The sequence below is a fragment of the Bactrocera tryoni genome, chromosome 1 (genome assembly GCF_016617805.1).
Source record: "Bactrocera tryoni isolate S06 chromosome 1, CSIRO_BtryS06_freeze2, whole genome shotgun sequence".
Classification (NCBI taxonomy): domain Eukaryota; kingdom Metazoa; phylum Arthropoda; class Insecta; order Diptera; family Tephritidae; genus Bactrocera; species Bactrocera tryoni.
Genome location: NC_052499.1, coordinates 8,159,106 through 8,181,880, shown reverse-complemented (window position 1 = coordinate 8,181,880; position 22,775 = coordinate 8,159,106). Strand labels below are relative to the sequence as shown.

Here is a 22,775-nt window from a genome sequence, read left to right as displayed (position 1 = left end):
GATGGCACATTTATGGCTAATTTATAAGCGCTCACAGACATAGAGCAGTGATCTGCACCATAATCCGTTATGTTACGGACCTCTTTTCCCTTGCTTTATTGCTTATCTCGACTTCTTAATAAAGCAAGAGTCATCGTCTCGAATTCACCGAAATCTCCACAATCATCTATCCTAAGAACGCACCGAAAAATCAACATTATTAAACCAAACCCATTTATAGATTCTTAATTCGCTGATGTTCTCTGCGAGCCGATGTTTAACATTTCTATATAAATGCCCGCTGGGATTACATTTCGCATCCCCCTATGTGGCGCCCTTGACAATGTTACTGAAATTTGCATAACTGAACTAACTAATTAGTACGACGGGCATCGCCATAGCGCAGTAGACTGTAAAAACGTTCCTTAAAATTTCCACTAACTCGAGTTCAGCTACTGGATTAACGGATCAATGTAGAGAATTGAAAATGAAACGGTGGCAAATCTGCGCAGAGAACTGTGATGCAAGTTAACAATGGAAGTGCGTAGAAGGTGTGGCAATCAATAGAGAGTTCTAAAACTGCGATGAATTTCGGTAAAATTAATTGTCATTTTGCTCAGCTGACATAGTTTGTTTGTTTCACTGCTTTAGACATGTGGTTTTTCATTCAAACAGTATTTTTTCGGATTTAGTCTTTTTGATAGCTATTACTTGATTTACACTGTGTGCAAACTTTTTCCAAAATAATGGTCCATATCTAGCTGTGTGCAATATTTGGTGTTGTTGTTGAAAAGGGTACCTAATCCCCGTTAGGATGGTAAGGATTAGCTAAGCTGTCGTCGGTGTCATTCAACGGTAGGCCGAAGAAACGTCGACGGGGGACCAAAGGGAGAGAGGTGTCAGATGAGTGATGTTTGTGGGGGTATGCGAAAAAGTGGCTAGTGTTATGCGGAGACTGAATGAACGTGGTACATATATTAGATATGTCGGGTTCTATTCCGGATAAGTAGGTATTTAACCTGCTAAAGTAACTATAATGTAGCTGCGCAAGGGTCACTCTTGTTGCTCGCGGCAACTCGAGCTCTTCGTCTGCAATGTTTGGTGGTTTGACTCCAAATACGCCATTCATTGAAAGGGAGTCGGTGAAAGTGTTGATGGCTCCACTGTGAATAGCCGTCAGTGATTGTCGGAAGTTAGTTGTGTTCGAAGTATGATCGGCGTATTGTTTGATGTCGTCGACGTAGTTGAGGAATGATCTCTTGACGCTCCTAGGAGGCGGTTCCGATCCAAGCAGGTGGCTGATTTATACGAAAAGCCCCAGTAAGAACTGCTTGGAGAGAAGTTCATTATAAGCTGGGAGCATACGGGCCTCACAATGCTCGTGTTTGATAGCAGACACCAAGAGGCATCATGTCGTAGTCCAAAGTGCAGTGTTCTGACAAGTCTGGAGCTTCCTCGTCTGCGTTTCACTGCATTCAGGCGACCATATTGGTGCGGCGTAATTAAGGACCAATATTCGGCCGACATTATAGCCTAGTAGACTCAGTAATTCGAGAAACTATAGATCGGTTTCGAAAGTCCTTTACTTTGGTGGATAATAAACATTCTCGGAGAGGGACATTATTACTGCTGCGGTGCAGAATATAGAAGAAGACCCGAATGAGTTCGTCCGGCATGGCGCGCAATAATTGGAGCTTTGTCCATCCACTTTATGGAAGATTTTGAGATAGTATTTCGATTAGCATAAGAAAATTTGTATGGCCTGATGGAATCATTGGTCTATATTTCTTCAAAAATAGAACTAAAATTGCAGTCAATGGGATACCCTATAGAGCATGCTGATGTGGGCGACATTTGGTTCCAACACGACGGCGTGATATGCCATACAGCCAACGAAGCATTCAATTTTTTGAAGGATACTTTTAGTAAGCTATTACAAGTAAATATCTCGCATTGTGTGCCTGGGACGTGGCTTGCACAATTGTGCGATATTTTTTTGTGGGTTTATGTGAAGCGCTTGTCTACACTGATAATCCCGAGCCGATATTGTAAGCATTATTGCCGGTTGCAATCGCTGCAAAATGTGATCGAAAATTGGTCTTCTCGGCTTGAATTTATATGAGCAAACCGCAGCGGGTATTTGCTCGAAATAATTTTTGAGATAAAATGGCTCTATATATAATGATATAATAAGGCTAAATTCTTGGCCAAAGCATTAAATTGTAGCACTTTTATTTCTTCTTGAGAACATCATGTCTAAAAACATCATAATTAGACCATTTGCTGAATACTTGTAGACTAAACTTCAGTGCCAGTATGCCGACGAGAGGAATCGGCATCTGAATTGTAACTTATTACGTCATTGCGAATGCTCTCCTTTGTAATTAAATACATTTCCTTACTTGCAAACTATAATTCTAAAAACAATATATAGACTCTAAGTATAAATATATTTATGCAAGTATATAAAGATATATTTATATATTCATAGTCATTTGATACTCACCGCATTATCTCATTGTGCGCCTCCTCCTCCTGCTTTTGACGCATGAGTACATTTTCGATTTGCATACGCTCATGTGGCGTTAGGTGCGACAAATCTGGCATATCATCCATTTTTCCTAACTACAACGCCGTTTGGCAATCAACTATCAATATATGTATATATGTATGTATGTATGTACGCCTGTTTGCTTGCTATGTGTACCGTTATACCGTTGCGTAGCGTAAGGACCGTATACAAAACTCGCTAGGCTCGCTTAACAATGGCGAATCGTGAGTTGTTGAGAGCTTCTAATATAGCTTAAAGCTTAAAGTTCAATAAGGCTTTGAAATGTGAAAAAAATTCATATAGAAATAATTTCGTTGATTTAGTTTACAATATCCGCTGTCCCGCTAATTCGATTTGATTAATTTATACTTTGTTTAGTGTTACCATACTTGTATGTAGCTACTTACATTAAAAGTAGTATGTAGTTTATTGTAGCAGTAGTTGTTGTTGTTGTTGTGGCGACAAATGACGTCTTCTACTGGCCTATGTACTTGCGTTGATGAATATATGCTTAGAGTTCTTTTTATATTTGTTGCTTTTTTTTTGTAGTTATTTTATTTTCTTTATTTCTGCGTTTTGCCGTTATTCGTGTTGTATTTGGAAATGAGCGAGTGCTGTTTGAATTTTTTATGAATTTATGTTATTTTTTTAATGATTTTTTGTAGTTATTTTAGAGTTTTTAAATATTCTTATTTGCTTTTTTTCAATTATTAATTAATTAATTTGAGTAATAATTTAAATATGCATGTATTGGTTTTTGTTATTTACTAGTATTTTAAAGCTTTTGCAGTTTTCGTCTAGTTCCTTCTTCCGCTACGTCGTAGTGCCTTCTACCATCCTTGTAGTCTAATTATTTATTATTAACGAAATTCTATTTATATATAATACGTGTGTATGTGTGTGTGTAGTTTGGTTAGAAAACCGCGGTTTGCCTCTACAAGTTGCTGTGTTGCATTTATTGTGCTCGCTTTTGCCATCTGGCTTCGTACGCTGCGCTGTGACGCTGGCTGCTCGACAGTGCTGCCTATTCTATTTAATTTATGTTTGTGGTGCAGACGTTGTTGTTGGTTTTTATTGTGTCAACAGTTTGCAGCTCATCACAGTCCAAGGTGAGTTTATTTTTTTTACTATTTTATTTTTTGCTAATTTGCTTTTTATCTATGATATTCCGTTATGCTGCTATTTTGGGGCATCTGTGCTGGTTGTTGTTGTTGTTGTTTTTTTGTTTTCGCTTGGTTTTGGTTTTGGTTTTTGTTGTAATTCGTTGAATTATGTTGTTCGTCAATTAAGTTGGCGAGAGTCCACAACATTGCGTTTCTTGTGTTGGTGTTGTTGCTGCTGTTGCTGCTGTTGCTCCATTTGCTCTGGCTGAAACTCGGTGCGCTACGTTGAACGCCAGTTGATGTCACCTGTAGTTGCTCTATTATGCTTTTGTTGTTTTGTATGTTGTTGGTATATTGATGTTATGTTGTTTCTGTTGTTGTTAGTCCTCTAGCGATTTCCAATGTTTTTGCTGCAATATTTTCGTAACACTTTCAGTTCACCAGCGCTGCAGTACCAGTATTGTTCAGTTGCTGTGTAAGTGTGTAAGTGTGGGTTTGTGTATGTGTATGTACTTTTGCTTGTATTTGCAAATTAAACCTTGTTGCCGTTATTATAGCTCCGTGCACCTTAACTCTTTGACAATAGTTTCCAATAACGGTTATTGTGCTGCTGCACGTACCTTACAGCGCTTTTAACTTTTTTTATTGTTTTTGTTGTTGTTGAGAATTCAAGCTTATATCACCGTTAGATCATCCGCACTGCGCACCGAGTAGATGCGTACACATTTGTTCTTATTTAATCATCTGTGCGTAAGCTCGGCATTGTACATCCCTTTACTGGTAGGTGTATGTGGTTGTTGTGATTCGTCGTGTGCGTCTTTTCTGTTGTGTTGGCTTCTGTGCAACTTAACTTCTTCACCTTGTTACCTAATTGTTTTTGGTTTATCATTGGCACCTTGCTGTTGAATTGTTGACACTGAAAGGTTGCAAAACATTGATTAAATTGTTGTTTTTTTTAATGTCCATTTAAACTAGGCAACTTGAAAAATAAAATTGCTCTTAAGCATATGAAATATTTGGTTTGAGTATTGTAAGAAAAGCTTCTGTTTTACATTTTGATGACAAATACTTGAGACGTTTGGTGGCAACAACATTATGTATTGAGTTTCAGTTTGCTAGCAAAATATCTTTCTTTTGCTGGCCTCTATTGTATATGCTAAATTGAAATCTCAAATAGATTTTGTTCAAAAAGATCACAATAATAAGAACGCCTGTTAGATTTTGATATAAAAACCTTCAATACAAATAAATTGTTTCCAAATGACCACTCAAAAATTGTCATCTAAGGCATGAGTCAACTTGAATTCTAATGCAATATGGTTCTTTTTTATGTTTATAGGAAGAATTGTACTATAATTTTTAATTGAGTTCGAAGATTAGAGTTTCTATTGAATGAAAGTTTTTAACCTTATGGGAAAAGTGTTTTATACCTTGAACAAGGATTTGCCATAAGTTTGTTTGCAACTCCCAGAAGCAAACGTCGGAGACCCTATAACATGTATTCATATATGTATGTATGTATATAAATGAGAGAGCTGGACAATTGGAGTTGAATTAGCCATATCCATCTGTCTGTCCATCTATTCACCTGTCGGTCTGTCTGTGGCCTGTTTAACACCAGCAAGCTGCTTATTTGTCGAAACCGCCGACAACGATAGCATATAGTTGCCACACGAAATACTTTCATTTGAGGAGATATTTTTACGAAATTTGGCGTAGGTTATTTCACAAGGCAACGGTGAAGTTTTAGGAAAAATTTCCGGATGGAAACAATATAATAGCTGCTTACATTCAAAATCAAGCTCAATTAAATAATCGTTTGTATTCTTGAAGGATATTATAGCTTCTGAGTAACAATTACCTCATGATATGTGAACAAGTTCTATTGTAGAATACAAATTTCTATGAAAAAAAAAATATCAAAAAAGCAGGCCAGATTACCCTACTGGCCCCTAAATGTTAATTAGTTAATGTTATAGCAATAAGTGGGAAATTAGTTTGAATTTAGTTAGCTATTTTACCAGGAAATCTATTGTCATAGTTTGATTCACGTGTATTATTATTACTTTACTGACCCCTTAAGTGACAAAGTGACCTTTTCCATAAGCAGAAATAGTTAATTCCAGTAGCGTGTTCCGCGCTGCCATCTTTACCGTAACTATACCTATTTGAGTCGAAACTTGGACATTTTAATTATGTTCAAACTTCCTGCATCTATGGACCACCCTCGTACTCAAGAATTTGTTAAAACTAATACAGCCCAAGTAGAATGCAGGCATCAAAGTGTTAAGAGTTAACTCGATTTTTGCGGCTTTCTCTTTATAAACCTTTAAAGTCCTAAGAGAGAAATGTGCAATTTAAAAGCAACCAAATTTTATCTCACCGCTTTTATATATGGTATATTACTTTGAGCGGCGTACAGTGAACAAAGGAATGTCCTTAATACGCAAAACAATCTCATTACGCTTTTTGCGTTTATCAAAATTATTAATAAAATGTTCATAACAAATACGAAATAAAATTTATTAAAAAAAAAGATTGTATAGGTTAATAAATAATTAATTAATTTCAAATGAACTATTGGAAAAATGAATAACTTTCACTAATTTATCGAATTAAAATGCCAACAAGTTATAGCTTGAGTGCTAAAGTTGTATAATTAGAACACCCCTAATACGGAATTATATGTGCAGATGTTCCATATAAGTCCCTTGTTTGCTGCTTGGCTGCAGTCGCCACATAGTGTTGCAATGTTGCACACTATAATTTAACCCTTCATTCAATTGTGGTGCATTGGCGCAGTGTAATGGGGTCGATATCCTTTTGATATGCAATCCAATTTGATTATATAAAATGCACATATATGCGATAGACATAAAGTAAGTGAGAATCGCCGGATTTACCATACTGACATCAGCCGTATTTAAGTATGTATGTATGAGTTTAATATTGCAGGAAGTATGCCACACAAACAAATAGGATTTCAGCATATTTCCAGTATTTTATACTAGTGTTGGTAAGAAACAGTAAGACTATAAATAGTCTATGTATTTTTTTTTTCTGGATTGGTGTGCCTATCAGTGACATTTCTACCAAATATCACATCAAAATAATCATTAGTGTTTAGTATACGCTGGTCTTTCTGAAGTACATAAAGTGGGTTAATATTTATGAAAAGCGAAATTATTCAACAAAGAATTTTTTTAAATTTTGTGTGTGGAATCAAATTTCTAGTGTCGAAATGTTCCGAATGTTGGAAAAAGCCTTTGGTGACAATTGTTTGTCGGGAACAAGTGTTTTTGATTGGTACAAATTACTCAAAGAGGGTTCAGAACACGTCGACGAAGAACTATTTCCACGACGGCCATTGACATAAACTGATGATCAACACGACTATAAAATAAAGGAATTGTTGCGTGAGAACCGACGATTAACAGTCAGAGATCTTACTGGCATCGTTGGAATATCGGAAGCATTAGTGAAAATCGTTTTGAAAGATAATTTGGGGATAAGAAAAGTGAAAGCACGATTGGTGCCAAAATCAGTAAATGTTTTAGATAAATGGCGTCGCGTTACATTTGTGAAACGGGTGCCATGAAACTTATAGTATTATACCTGGCGATGTGTCTTGAATCTATGCTTACGATCCTAGTACAGACGATGAGTCGACCGAATATCGTGGCAAATTTGAGGCGAACCCGAAAAAACTACGTCTAAGCAGGCCAAAAATCAAGAATACGTTGACAGTTTTCTTCGATTATCGTGGTGTGGTGCAATTTGAATTCCCACCGCCTGATCAAACTGTAAACAAGTAATAATATTTAAGTGTGATGCGTCGTTTACGTGAAGCTATTCGTGAACAGTGACCGGAATTATGGGCCAACAACTTTGGGTTTTTGCTTCACGATTCTTCGTGAATCAACCACCTTATTCGTCTGGTTATTCAGCAAACTCAAACGATCGCTCCAGGAAAACCGTTTTGACTCAATTGTAGCCATTAAAAGTGAATCGCTTAGAGCTTTGAAGGCTTTTCCAACAACTGTTTCGAGGATTGTTAAAAACGTTGGCACAAGTGTATTGGTGCCAAGGGGAATAGCTTTAAGGAGAACGACGTAGATTTTGAAGAACAAATCAAGAATTTTAGAATTATGAACGAAGTTTTACAATTTTTATTTTACCCAGTATTGAGTGGTACATATGTATGCATATGAGAGATGCGGAAATACAGCGGAAATGACAATAAGTCATTTAAGTTTTCTTTCATAGTGCTGTGTTTAATCCTTTTGGTTTTCCGGGAAATTTAAACAGACATGTTTGTTGTCTTTCGCTGAATTTGATCATTGGTGAAAGAGTTATGTATTGGAAAATACAGAAGTTCACAATTATTCGTTCATATTTTTTGAAAAATTTACTATTTCTTCTTGCGAGTGCGAAAATAGATGTTAACCACGCCTTTATTTAACTGTTTTGTTCAAAACTACTAAAATCGTCATAAATCAGTAAATAATTAAATAGGAGCCAGTGTCAAATTTGGATGATGGGCGTGTCATCTTTAAACTTAGTCGACCGATTTCAACCAAGTTTGATATAAAATTACACATAAAAAAAATACCCTGAAATTCTTACATTATAGTGTGAAAATACCCTAATACCCACATAACATAATTTTAAATGCCATCTGATTCTTTCACTTTCCGGTATACAAATCAAGATCCAATCAATATATTAACTTTGCGCAAACAGTGCACTCGTGATATTTCATCTTACAAACAAAACTTGTAGAAACCGGATTCTAACTTTTCATGAACCCAGACGCCAAATATGTGACCAGTGTATATGGCTGACTTCTGGTCGAAAATAGCGGTCATACTGTGATGTATTGAAGTTCGGGGAGAACGATGCCTTGATAGTAACATTCCCTTCTGTAAAAAATAGGTTGAATCGGAGCAATACTTTCCTTTGCCCCTATATACTTATTATGAAGATTTTCGAGCCTGCAGTTGACTTTACATGACAAAATTGCAATACTTTAGTGAATGTAAATATAATTGGAGAACAGTTCGACTATTATATGTATGTATATGACATACAAACAGTGATTGAGCCATATTCGTTTAAACGAAACGAAAAGGCTGAAAAATATTCTCCTTTTTGTCTGGCAGCAAAATCGTGACGAATGTCTTGTGGGTTATAGGTTTCAGCAGAAATGACGCAACTTTTCATAGTGAAAATCAAACTGCAATTTCTCCGAATATTTGGTATCATAAAAATATGTATTTTCTCAGAGCAGTTATGCATTTTCCATATAAATTCGGGCTTCGGTAAATTCCATTCCGATAAAATGCGTTACTGGGATTAAAAGATAAGCCAATTATAAGCTGGTAAATTAAATAAAAATGTATTAAGTACAAAAAATTTGCGCTTTTACGAAATTATTAAAGGCATACATACATACCGACATACGCTGTGGCGCAACCTGTTCTTGACCCCAATACACAAGATGTGACCCAATAAATACAAATAGAACACAACATGAAAAATTATATTCTGCTTTGGAGGACCCTCGTTACATTCCTTAAATGCAGTTAATAAATGGATGCGATTGCATGCGTATGATGCATCTGGCTACTTGTTGCAGATACATATTTACGCAGATATATGTATGTATATATTTGTGTGTTGCTCACTAGCACAAGTTGCAATCGAATGAATTACTAAGCACTCTTGCAGAAATTCTATAAAGCATGCAGTCATATAACTGTATGCATTTATTTATTTGCAATAATATTGTGCTAATAATAGAAACAATTTAAATTAGTAGCTTTGTAATTTACTTGCTTTGATTGTGCTGCCATAAATAGTTATGTTCTGTTTTATTACGTTTTCTTTCATTACAATTTGCTTCTTTTATTTATTTTCCTCTTTTTGTTTTTGCTCTTTGTTTTTTGTTGTTGCACTCACACAACTGCAAAAAGACATGTGATATTAAGAAGGTTGATAACTAAAAAAAGAAATGTGAGAGCCAATTCATCGTGGCAATCGAAACTCACCAACTGCTCAGCTCCTTGGGGACCAGCAGAGATTTCCTAGTATTTTGTCGTTTAGTTGAAATTCAGGTGTGGTGAAAAGCGCGCCCAGTAAATGGCACTAGCAAAAGCAGAGAGCATAAAAGAGAAAGATTGCTAGAGTAGCAGAGAGAAAAGTGCGTAAACACGAGTATTATCACACAACCCAACCATAACCCCCATCAACACCTTAATCAACTTTTTTGGCGATACATATGTTTATGTACCTATACATATATATACGTATATATGTATGTATATAGAAATATGCTCAATCCTATAGTAGCTTTGTATTTCGATGATGTCTTGCTTGTTTTTCGCAATTATTGTGGGAAAACTTGATAGGTTAGAAGAGTTCATATGAATCTGATTGACGCCTTTGGTTGACTTCACTAGTGTACATGCACCAGTGGTTTGCCTGCAATGTAATAGAAATCAAGTATTTCTGTTTGGAAGCTTGTTAATGTTTTTGTATGAATTATACATTTTTATAAATTATATATCTTCTCTTTGCACTTTAGTATTCAATTTTATAAAAATGCAATTGAAGTAAGGTTGACAGGTTCCTCTTCTGAGCTAAATTAAAATTTCGCCAGACATATGTTAAAAAAATTTCAAAAATAAATTTATTATGAAATATTCGAAAATTTTAATTATGTAAATCCATATATATTATATATTCCGGAAAACAAGTTAGCTCATTTGACGTTTTTTATTTTTATTTTTATTTTATTTTTCTCTTGTGTTTTGTTTTTTTGTTTTTGTTTTTTTTGGTTTTTTTTCCTAAAACTCATACAAAACTATCTGCAATAGTCACAAGCTATTAGTGAAGATTTCGGTTTCGCTTTGAAAAGGTCAAAGTGCAACTGCAACAGCCTTCACCTCAAGTCCCGGGATACGTACAAATTAGCCCACCCACATTTAAATACAAACACAACAAACACTTCCACATGCATTTACAAAGCTACAAGCTGCTGAACTAGGTAACAGCGCAATGGAAATGTCAATGACAATACCAGCAAATTTAACGGTGCTGGTAGGTGGTGGGGCGCTAGGGCTCTGTGATAGCGACAAATGTGTAGATAATTGTTGACCGTCAAAGGTTTGTCTGCTGTAGCAGCAGTGCAGAAAAGTCGCTGCTTTGCATTTATATTTCATGCACTGATAATGCCAAAAAGTGAAGCTTCATATCAAATTACTGTATTTTTGTACAAGACAAACATTAGTTCTTTATCAATATGAAAAACTAGCTAAACTGGTAAACATGCCTAAAATTTAAGCGTTGCAGTAACACTCGCATGTTGAAGGTCTCTAGAACATAATCAAAACGGCGCTGTTTGCATTTATAACGAAGATTACGGCAAACGTAATGCGTATAGCCTTAATTCGTATACTTAGAGGTTACATGGGTTTACGGGTTTCAAAAAATCGAATTTCTTTATGGACTTATTGAATTCTACAACATCTCTAGAATATTTGCGTAAGTTTTCATGGTCGTCCGAGTAATAGTTTCGGAGATACAGCCTTGAGCACTGGTGCGTCTCGAGCTAGGTTAAGTTTTTTCGCGAAACTGTGTGAAGTCGGTTTGCAAGATTTCTCGAGAATTACTTAACCAATCTTTATAAAATTTTACAAAGGTTTTTAAGATAGAATTCGTAAAGGCTTGCACGAAGAATTTTTTTCGTTTACAACTATTTGAAAAAAAAAATCCCGAAATTTTCACTGAAATTATAATTTTTTTGTAAAACTGTCTGCCAAAAATCAAATTATCACTTTTTTTCCATCGTTCAAGTTCTAAGTTAAGGTTTTAACTTCTTCTTCTTCTTAACTGGCGTAGACACAGCTTACGCGATTATAGCCGAGTTAACAACAGCACGCCAGTCGTTTCTTCTTTTCGCTACGTGGCGCCAATTGGATATTCCAAGCGAAGACAGGCCCTTCTACACTTGGTCTTTACAACGGAGTGGAGGTTTTCTTCTTCCTCTGCTTCCCCCGGCGGGTACTGCGTCGAATACTTTCAGAGGTGGAGTGTATTCGTCTATTCGGACAACATGACCTAGACAGCATAGACAGGACCATAAATCTTTCGCAGAACCTTTCTCTCGAAAACTCGCAACGTCGACTCATCAGTTGTTGACATCATCCAAGCCTCTGCACCATATAGCAGGACGGGAATTATGAGCGACTTATAGAGTTTGGCTTTTGTTCGTCGAGAGAGGAATTTACTTTTCAATTGCCTACTCAGTCCGAAGTAGTACCTGTTGGCAAGAGCAATCCTGCATTGGATTTCCAGGCTGACATTGTTGGTGGTGTTAATACTGGTTCCTAAATAGACGAAATTATCTACAACTTTAAAGTTATGACTGTCAATAGTGACGTGAGAGCCAAGTCGCGAGTGCGACGACTGTTTGTTTGATGACAGGAGATATTTCGTCTTGTCCTCGTTCACTGCCACGGGCGCATCTTTTTTCCAAAACCTTCGGAATTTTTTTGTTAATAGTGTATGTTTGTAACAATGAAAATTCGAATTATTTAATTTTATTTAATTTTTTATATGAGAATGAAATTGTTAAAAACGATCTGTTTTTTACCCGCGAAATCCCACGTAACCCTTAATGGTTTGTATCAGACGATGACAGGCGACATAAGTTCCCTTAGTTTCGTACAGATAAACCTCAAATATCGACCGAAAAATCCACTGCAAAATCAGAGATGCTCAATAGTCGACTACACAGCTCTACAAAACAATTTTTTTTTGTTTGTTGCCCTAGATATCTTAGCAAATTTGGATGTTTTCAAGTATCCAGACTAGAATCTTATTCATGAAAATGTTGGATGTGCTCATGTTTATAAGATAATTGCATTTATTTTAATAAATATCGACTTCTTAGTAATAAAAATTTAGTTTTCCAATCCTGATTAGAGTTTTGCGCAACTTTTTCGCACATGCAAACGCCAAGTTTCTTACCGAATATACGCGGAAAATTAGACGGAACGTTTTATGCATTTACTAAAAATCAAAAGTGGATATATCTATAATTATAGTTTACAAAATATCCAGTTTTACTAAATGGAAATTTCACTTACTTTTTAAAAGTAATTTGCGTGGAGTATTTAGAAACAATAATGACGCTAAATACCTAGATATTGATACAGTCTAGCGACTAATCTGAATATGAGGGTGAAACTTCTATACCAAAGTTATTTTCTCAGAATGAACTCAGTGATTTTATATGCGATCAAGTTAGGTATGATAAAACAATTTGTCAAACCGTTGGAAGTGAAAAGGTGTGGTTTTGGTGACATTTATTGAAAATTTTAGAACATCGTATGAAAAAACTAACTGTTGGACTCTTTGTTGGTCCTCAAATACGAAAATCCGTGAAAGATACAGATCTCGTCAATATTATGACTGTTCCGGAAAATGTAGTTTTGAAAAGTTTCCTTTAGTTTTGTTAGTAGAAATTTCCGTAGAAAACCATTAAGCACCAAATTATGCTGACACATTTTAGGATTCTAAGATAATAAGAGTATCAAGTTAGACTAAATATTTCCGCAATCACTTGGATACATTTTCGGATAATTTCGATAATTTCGATAGTTATGGTGAAAAATGGAGAGAGCTGTTCCACTAGGATCTAAAAGTGATGGAATAAATGTATCAAAGGTGATTTGATCGTTCCATTATGGCAGAAGGCATTTTGATAAACATTTTTGAAATGGTAGTGTTGTTCAAGATCGAAATGATGATCCAGACTGTAAGAAGACATTTTGTTGATTCGACAATATATTAAGATATAATATTCTTTATACCAAGCATATTTTTCGGAAATTTTATTATTTAGGGAGAGTCATTCTGTGGACGTGTCCAGCCTACGTTGCCATGACTGATAAGATATTAATTTTGTTAAGTGAGACTCCGTTCAAAAACAGTTTTTTCTTTATGTTTTGGAGCAATTAACGATTTTTGATTCAAACTTTCTCTAATTTTTCATCTAGTTTTTCGGAAGTTTTTGTGGAGTGAAATTATATATTATAATAATTTTGAAGTACTCATTTCATTCACTCCTATAGACAATTTGCCTCATGATCTGGCTGTGTGCAACATACATATGTATATCTAGTTCAAATTGAAAAAAAAAAATCAAAAAAGTTAGCGACTTCTTTTCAGGATGGATATAAACAGGTATTGAATGAAGGAATAGTAAACCTCTTGGTATTTGAAAAATTGCGACTTCCCAAAAATTGCTTTCTTTGACAACATTCCCTGCAAGGAAAATTGAAAGAAGTGAAACTTTTTGAATAAAATCTTCTTGATTCGTTAACCACCTGTAGTATGATTCTAAAAAAGTATGTATATCATAATTTCAAAACAACTGTTTCGTTCACTGACTCTGGAAACCCTTTTCCGAGAAAATCTTATTTAAGGTGTGAGGAGGCCATATTAAGTAATATTCATAAAAGAAAGTTATTGGCACGTTATTCTTATTCTTAGATGAGATCTATTTCAAATAAAAAAATATAAACTTTTTTATGATCACTAAGAAAAACTAGAAATATACCAATGCAAAAATCTACTATGTACTAGCTTCTGGTGCGGAGCAGACAACACTTTTCGTTTAAACGAGCAAGTTTTGCCAATAATTTCTACAGAATTCTACAATATGACGGCAGAGGGCAATGACTGCTACAACTATACAACAACAATTCAAATTTATTTGATACAAAACCGATACAGTTAGGTTCAAGCGCAAGTTCAAAGGACTCTTTGAGAAAATGCATACAAATAAAATGACAAAGTGTCAGGCGTCGACTTACTGCTTTGTCTCGTTGGTTCGTTGGCTCATTTCTATGAAGCAACACGCATACGACATACAAGTGGCTATGTAAATGTAGCGATATGTAAGCGTACGCGCAATCATCGAATGCAAGCAATGAACTCACCCATAATCATTACCCCCATTGTCCCACCCATTGTGCCAGTGACGACATTAACGCCATGGCGCACACGCTGTTTTCTTTGGTGGCGTGAAATTGTCTGGTGATGTACCACCTTGTAACCGAAATGTATAGCGGCAAAGAGAAAAGAACGTGGGTTTTCTGCGAAATAATTGATATGCCTTTTTGCAGCGTCTCCGAAGCCGCAGGAATTTAATGGTACTTTTAATATTTACACTTTATTATTGCAGCTAAGAAGAAGTTCTCAAATAACTACGACTGTCCCACTATAAGCACTGACACATTGGTGACGTCATCAATTTCCGTTGGCGTCAAGGCAAAAAAAATTGTAAAGGAGGTAGCTAAAAGTCATTTGATTATTTGCTCTTATATACTAGTATGTTATATATCGTAAGTAATTACTGAATTTGCATAAGCTTATCTGCTGGAATGGCTATTGATAGTCTTCATATTGGCGAGTGACGAATACTTCCCGTTGTTTGTTACGTCATTCACATATTCGTACAGAAATCAGTAATGTCGTAATTAGAAAAAAAACCAAAAAAAAAAAGCAAAAAAAAATAATAAACCGTATCATTTCATACTGCTACAACTTGCCAGGACCACAGCTAGGGAAATACTTTCAGGTACATGGGACTTGTTAGTTATAAGGGTCTAGGGCGAGTTTTCTCCCGATTTTATGCGTTTTAAGCACAAATAGGAAACGTTATAAGAAAAACACGTTTTGTTAATTTTATTACGATAACTCACATATTAACCGATATATGCGGTATAAATTCATACGGAAGTTCGAAAATCTTTTTATTAAGCATATGGGGGCTAAAGGAAGTACTGACCCTATTCAACCCATTAATAGCACACAGAAATACTAATATTATGAAAGGATTCACTCTGAATTGCGATTATTTATATATCTCACACATTGACTGATATTTTCGGTAAAAAGTCAACTATAAGCACTGGGACCACATATTTAGTACCTAGCTGCTTAATGAGGTCCACATCTTAAATGCACTATGCGTGCAAAGTTTCATTCTGATACAATAATTTAGTTTTGAATTGGTTACTAAATGTGAAAGTTTGAGTTAAATGGGAACTAGGCATGGCTACAGTTCGATTTCGCCCATTTTCACACTGTAACCTGAAATGTTCGAGGAACGGCATGTACCAAATTTGGTTAAAATTGGTAGAGCATGTCTTGGAATATTTGATTTCCTCTAAAAGTGAGTGGTGCCGCTACCGTCCTCCACTTTTGACCCCAGCTCCATTCAAGCCCTCTCATCCCATCTCAAGAGTAAAATTTTTTATCTCTGGCGTATTTAATTACTGATTTATCACGCTTTTAGTAGTTTTTAACAGTACCGTTATATGGAGATTGAGCGGGGTTATCATGCGATTTCATCCATTTTGAGACTGTCGGTAGGAGCTCTTATGTTTGCCCTCGGCGAATTTGGTTGTTCTCACTTTAGTGGTTTAGGATATATGTATGTCTATTAAATTTATTAGAGGGTGAGCCACGCTCACTTTTTAAAAAAAATTCATCCATAAGTGCCCCTTGCTACTTGCGTTGTATCTTAATTTGGTGCTTAGTTATGGTATTTATTACATTTTCGGTTAATGGCGTTTTGTGGACGTGGAAGTGGTCCGACTATATAACTCTATATCTATCTCGCTTAGTGTTTGGTAATACGTACGACTATTAGGTGAAAAAACTATTATACTCTGTAGCAACATGTTGCAAGAGTATAAACAGCGTTGTATAATATATTTTTATTGCAGTATACAAATTTTCTTGGATGAATTAGCGATTAATGATAAAAAAATGTAATAACATTATTATTTGGAAGCCAATACTGTAAGATTTCACATGAACTCAGGAGAGAGTTTCAGATATACCTACACGTAGTGTTTGAAAGAGCACTACGTAACTTCTCTATATACATGTGGCGTCTACATATGTATTCGTTGTATGCGTGGCCTCCATTTGCTTTGCTGTTTTCTACAAAATTCTGAGCATCAAATGATTTTCATGAGAAGCTTGCAACCGCAATTCACAAAAACTTTAAACAAATGTCGAGCCTTGGTAGTATAGCACAATCCTACCTACAACCACCCCCAGCTGCAGTAAGCTGTATTATGTGGTTAACGATGAACTGGTTGGATACACACATTTTCCTACGAAGTAGGATTTATTTAGCTTTTTCTCTAAAACTTTAGTTATAGCAATTTTTATTTAATTATTTAAAAAATTATCCAAAAAGGCTTACTAAAATGATAATTTAACCTAACATGGGTAAGATTAGATAAATTATTGAAGCTAATCATCGGGCTGGATGACACACTTGGACAGTGTTACAAGGCATGTTATTCGAAAAACCTTTCAACTCGCAAACACAATGAAACGATAAAGCCTCTTGAGGTTCAAGGTATTCCAACTTATTAAATGTCGGTTTTTAAAAAAGAAGCGGCACTATGATTCTATCTAGTTTTATCTCACAAAACAAAAACTCGAAAAAGCTGTACTTTAACGGGGACAAGGAGCTGCCTGGACATCATTTACTATTTGTCGCAAGTAAGAAGGATTTTGCAACTTCGGAACTATGGCAGGTTGTCAACTTTTGGAGTGAACTTTCACTATACCTTTACCACAATTTTCGCCGCGTCCACACGTTCAATGATAACCGCTGTATATATTCAGGATGCCATCTTTCGAGAGGCAGTCAAAGACAATTTAAATTAATTAATTTCTTTAATTCAGTTCCCTCAAATAGTCCGTTAGTGCCACATATCATACTTTAATGTTATTTAATTAAATTTGTTATAGCAATATGTGGGAAATTAGTTTGAATTTTGTTAGCTATTTTACCAGGAAATCAATTGTCATAGTTTGATTCACATGTATTATCATATATAATGAGCGGATTAAATTATTTCGAAACATTATTTAAGTTAGCAAATTTCAATTATATGCAGTTCCATACCTACAGGTATCCCACATTCGTACATAAAGTAATAATTTTCCACTATATGATATATGTACATAATACGTTTCAGAGTCACTGGAGAACCAAGGCTTTTAGGCCTAGAAAAAGTGTATGTCTCTCTGGTATCAATTAAGGGCAATAACTTATCTTTCTTTCCTTTCAGCGAAGTTATAGGCTTCTGAGAATTTTGTGGCCATCACTGTACATAGATATAGAGAGTAAAGTATGTGTTCTGAAATTATAGAGTCGGTTTTTGCTGGATTTTACCGTTTATTTATATTCTTTTAAAAAAGTTTTAATGTTGTTAATTATATGTATAAACATTTGAAGAAGTTTATTTAATTTCAAGGAATAAATTATGAATATGGTTCGTATTCGTAATTGCCTCTTTAACACATATCAACATGTATTATATTACAACAGCAGCTTGCTTTTCTATTTAGTCATGATTATATTTATCAAATGGGGAGATAAGCAATCATATTATGATAACGGTATCGTGTTATTATTAGTTTCATTCATTTTTAATTCATTTATTATACTAAACGCGTACGTGTGGGTGCATATTAAATAAATCAATATATAGTATATATAATAATATGTCTATTATGTAAATGTATATGTATGTATCGGGTTTTCCAATAGGGATTATATGAGTTCAAAGTGTCGTTTCGACCATTTTTAATATGTCATGAAATGTATTTTTATACCCTGAACAGGTATATTTATATTGAAACACCCAGAAGGAAGCATCGGAGACCCTATAAAGTATATATATAAATGATCAGTATGTTGAGCTGAGTCGATTTAGCTATGTCTGTCTGTACTGTCTGTATATATACGAACTAGCCTCTCAGTTTTTATGATATCGTTTTGAAATTTTGCCAACGTTATTTTCTCTTCAAGAAACTGCTCATTTGTCGGAACTGGCGATATCGGACCACTATAACGTATAGCTGCCATACAAATTGAACGATCGGAATCAAGTTATTGTATGGAAAACTTTCACATTTGACAAGATATATTCACGAAATTTCGTAGAAATTATTTTCTAGGGCAACAATGTAATTTCCGAAGAAAGTTTCCAGATCGGCTTACTATAGCGTATAGCTGCCATACAAACTGAACACATAGTTACTAAAAGAATTGCACCTGTGAAGGGTATATTAGCTTCGGTGCAGCCGAAGTTAACGTTTTTTCTTGTTTTCATTGTATTCAATAATGTTTACAATTTCATCAAGGAAAGATATACGCAAGAAGAACGCTTACAAATTGTTCAATTTTATTATGAAAATAAAAAAAAATAATTAAGAAAATTATCATCTCCAATGAGGCTCACTTTTATCTGAGTGGTGCCATACATAACAAAACTGTCAATTCTGTTGCGAAGAATACCACAAATTATTCATAAAGAACCATTACATTCACTTAAATTGACAGTTTGGTGTGGGTTTTGGTCTTTGGCTCTGTACTAACAATACAGAGTGGTATAGATCGATGATAACCGACCATTTATATCCGCAATTGTAAGAAGTTGATCTTGACAACATCTGTTTTCTACAGGGTGGGGTTACATGCCACATAGCACGTACAACAACCGAATTATTGCGAGAAAAGTTTGGAGATTCGATTATTTCAAGAAATTGTGACATTGAATGTCCACCACGACGTTGTGTTTTAACACCATTAGACTACATCTTGTACAGTTATTTGAAGTAATTGGTCTTTAGCAATAATCCAGACTCTGTCCAAGCTTTAGAAGCTAAAATTGAACGTGCTATTCATGACTTAAATTAGTGCAAAAAGTACTCGAAAATTGGGTTCATCGAATTCGTTCCAGCAAAAGAAGTCGTGGAGGCCATTTAAATGATATTATATTCAAAGCTTAATTTTATCGATTGGACTTCACATTAAATAAAAAATATTTAAATTTCCTTAATAGTGATATTATTCTTTTTGAGGAACCCTGTATATACTTTCATGAAAATAAATACAATTTATTAATTTTGTTATATATTGAAATTAACTAGGCAGGCTTCCAGGAAATACGTAATTTTAGTGCATTTTCCGCCCACACTGAAGTAAGCGTTGCACGTGGCTACCATTGTTGATTTTTTTGAGCTCTATGAGTTCATTATTTAGTACGCAAATTAGTAAACTTAAATATAATATAAAAAATTAAAAGAAAGACAATAAACTAACCGTAAACACAACACTGATAAGTATATTGAAAATATTAGTTTTAAATTCAATAATTTTGAAATAATATACATTCTAGCGAAACCAGAGAAACCCAAATGAATTCTAATTCCAAATTCCTTATGTTCACATACGAGTGTACTATATCGTCTTGTATATACGATATAAGTAACTGTCTAAATTCTTCACATAGAAGAAGGCATTGAAACAACTAAAACGCGCAGAATTATGACAGGATTATGAAACCACGATCAAAAGGTAAAAAATTAAAAAAAAAATAGTATTGGATAGCCATTGTTAGACCAGTAGTATGGTGGACAGGCGTACGGAAATTCACCTACCGGAAGCTAATGAAAAGGGTTCAAAGGCTCGCTGCGCTGTGCATAATGGGCGCTTTAAGAACTCCAACGGCGGCTCTTGAACTGGTACTAAACTTGTCACCTATGGGCATCTTCGCTGAAAACTGCGAATTTACATACATAATCTTCGGGTATAACTCGGTGATTAATGGCGGTTGGCCAAACACCAGGCTCAAAGTAAACATATAATAGAAAAAGATGGCTTGTGAGAAGTAATGTTAGCTACTCGCAATACTCTAAACATCTACACCAATGGTCCGAAAATGGACGATGAAGTTGGTGCGGGAATATACTGTCCAGAGTTAGGCATAAGGCAACCTTTTAAGTTGCTGGATCACTGCAGTATATTTCCCGCTGTGGTCTTTCCTATTGCGAAAGCAGCGAAGTTGGACTCTAAAGCACCTGCAGGCAATTCCAGAGGCAATATCTACGTAGACAGCCAAGCTGCAACCAAGGCAGTAACCTCGTATCGCATATCGGCCAGAAGTGTCTTGGCCAGAAGTAAGCAACTTCATTTCTCATCTATTGGGTGCAGGCCCCAATGAAATAGTGGACGAAATTACGCTATCAACTACTGTGTCAGCTTACTAATTGCGCTAATTTAAATATTAGGGTTGGTAAAAAACACCAAAATGTTTATTATTACTCTGAAAAATAGGTTCTTAGGCACCCCTATCTAAGAAAGTCTCTCCAATTATGAGTTTCTCAATTGTAACGGGAAGGTTCTCCGCTTTATAGTTATCCTACAAGACTTTGAGTTTTGCAATTTAAATTTATTTTCTTTTTGGAGTTATAAAATTTCAAAGAAAAAAAAAATGGACTTAAAATAGTATAGTTTAGTAATTAGTATTTCAACCGTTAATATCCTTTTAACGGTTTGGTTTACGAAAACCCCGTAAGATACAATTTAATAGAGCATTCAATTTCCAACAAAATCTATGAATTTTTTCAGATAGTTGGAAACGAGATAGAAGAAGGAGAAAAAAAACGGAAACCCCTTAAGCAGAGAACCTTCCTGTTACAATTAAGCTTATGCTTGGAGAGCCCTTCTTAGGGGTGCCTATGAATATTTATGAAAAAATTAAGAAACTAATAATTTTGGACGCTTTTGGCCTGCCTAAATCATACAGAACATATTGGGTGACTCCAAGTAATCATTCGAATTCGAAAATTAAAATTTCGAGAAGATCATCGCTATAATTTAGAAGGCTGTAATTCAAAGACTATTTGAGATATCGATTTAAAATTCTAGTTAGTTATCTTGCAAGTTATAGTCTATCAAAACATTGTATTCATACTTACATATATTAGATCCTTTAAGACGGCGTTGTGTATTCATTCGTTGTTAGTTAAGACTTTAAATTGTAAAACTAGTTGATATATATAATATGTACATATATATTTATTTATCTAATGTGTAGCGGGAGCAGTAGGTATGTACATTTAGTAAATATAATGTCAATAAATCTGTCTGATTATTTATTAAATTTAAGTTGTTCTTTCATTTATGCAATACTTGTATGCAGTATATTTTTTTTAATTTTTTTTATTTCAGTTAAATTCATTCACCATCACTATATGTATTATATATATACATAAATACTAAAATTAAATTTGTATTGCACACACACAAGTAAATACATACATACGTATGTATGTGTAAATATTTATTTGGAATTGGTTTTTGCATACATTTTCAGCTGATATCCACCTTCAGTTTGTAATTTCCGTTTAGTTTATTTTTAGAAAATATCACTTTCAAAAAGCTTGTAAACTTTGTCTCAACTAATTTTTGCGATTTATTTTTTTGGTTTTTGAGAAAATTGCTTTTAAAGCAAAAACACTTGTTAGATTTATTTTAAATATAAATTATTTTAGTTCTTAATATTGACAGCAGTAAGGAAGAGCTACAATTTGGCAAGGCTTTAGAATAAAAAGTGTTGCGGAAGAATTCAAGCTTCAAGGATGGAAGGAATCAGTATACTGCGTATATTGGGGCTAGACTGATAGTTGTAAGGGGGGATAGTTATAAAGGGCGATCCCTTTCGGGGTTTTTTTTTAAGGAAAGACACAGACAGAAACTTCAAATTTAATGGGGAAAGTGTATTATGATTCAAAAGCAAGTTCCTTGGGATTTAATTTTTTATCTTCTTTTTTTATCTCTTTGAAATATTAGCCGCGGCTACGTCTCAGATGGTTATCCGTTGAGTCCAATTTTCAATGACTTTTTGGAGCATTTCGACTGGTAACTGGCGAGTGGCACTCGCGCTGCTTGGCTCCAAGGCTTGAATCGTAGCGAGATTGTCCGCATAGACTTTAGACTTTACATATCCCCACGGGAAAATGTCAAACGGTGTGAAATTACACGATCTTGTTGTTGTTATTGAATTATATTCCTCGAAAAATAAAAAGATTTAATTTCTACTCAAGGAAAGGGCTTTTTAGAGACCTAAAAATATAATAAAAAAGCATGAAAAAACTTACAAACTGGAAAAAATAAAGGTTAGACTGAGTATACTAAAAGGCCTGCCTTTTCAAGTGAGGGATAGGAAAAAGAAACAAAGCAGTGCTCTGAG

The 22,775-nt window shown here is 34.8% G+C and overlaps 1 protein-coding gene and 1 long non-coding RNA gene across 4 annotated transcripts in view; both read right to left on the bottom strand.

The window, feature by feature from the left end:
• LOC120782665 overlaps positions 1-3,210 on the bottom strand; it is a 76,497-nt gene extending 73,287 nt beyond the window's left edge. For all 3 annotated transcript variants that reach the window (XM_040115043.1, XM_040115044.1, XM_040115042.1), the window contains exon 1: positions 2,486-3,210. In XM_040115043.1, the coding sequence (XP_039970977.1) occupies positions 2,486-2,595 (110 nt within the window). In that variant the 5' untranslated portion in view covers positions 2,596-3,210. The remainder of the gene's footprint in view (positions 1-2,485) is intronic.
• Positions 3,211-3,681: 471 nt separating this feature from the next.
• On the bottom strand, positions 3,682-21,766 carry LOC120782251. The gene is made up of 2 exons (XR_005706238.1): positions 21,502-21,766; positions 3,682-4,549 (listed from the first exon to the last, which is right to left on the bottom strand). It is a non-coding gene; the product is annotated as an uncharacterized LOC120782251 (long non-coding RNA).
• Positions 21,767-22,775: the final 1,009 nt, after the last annotated feature.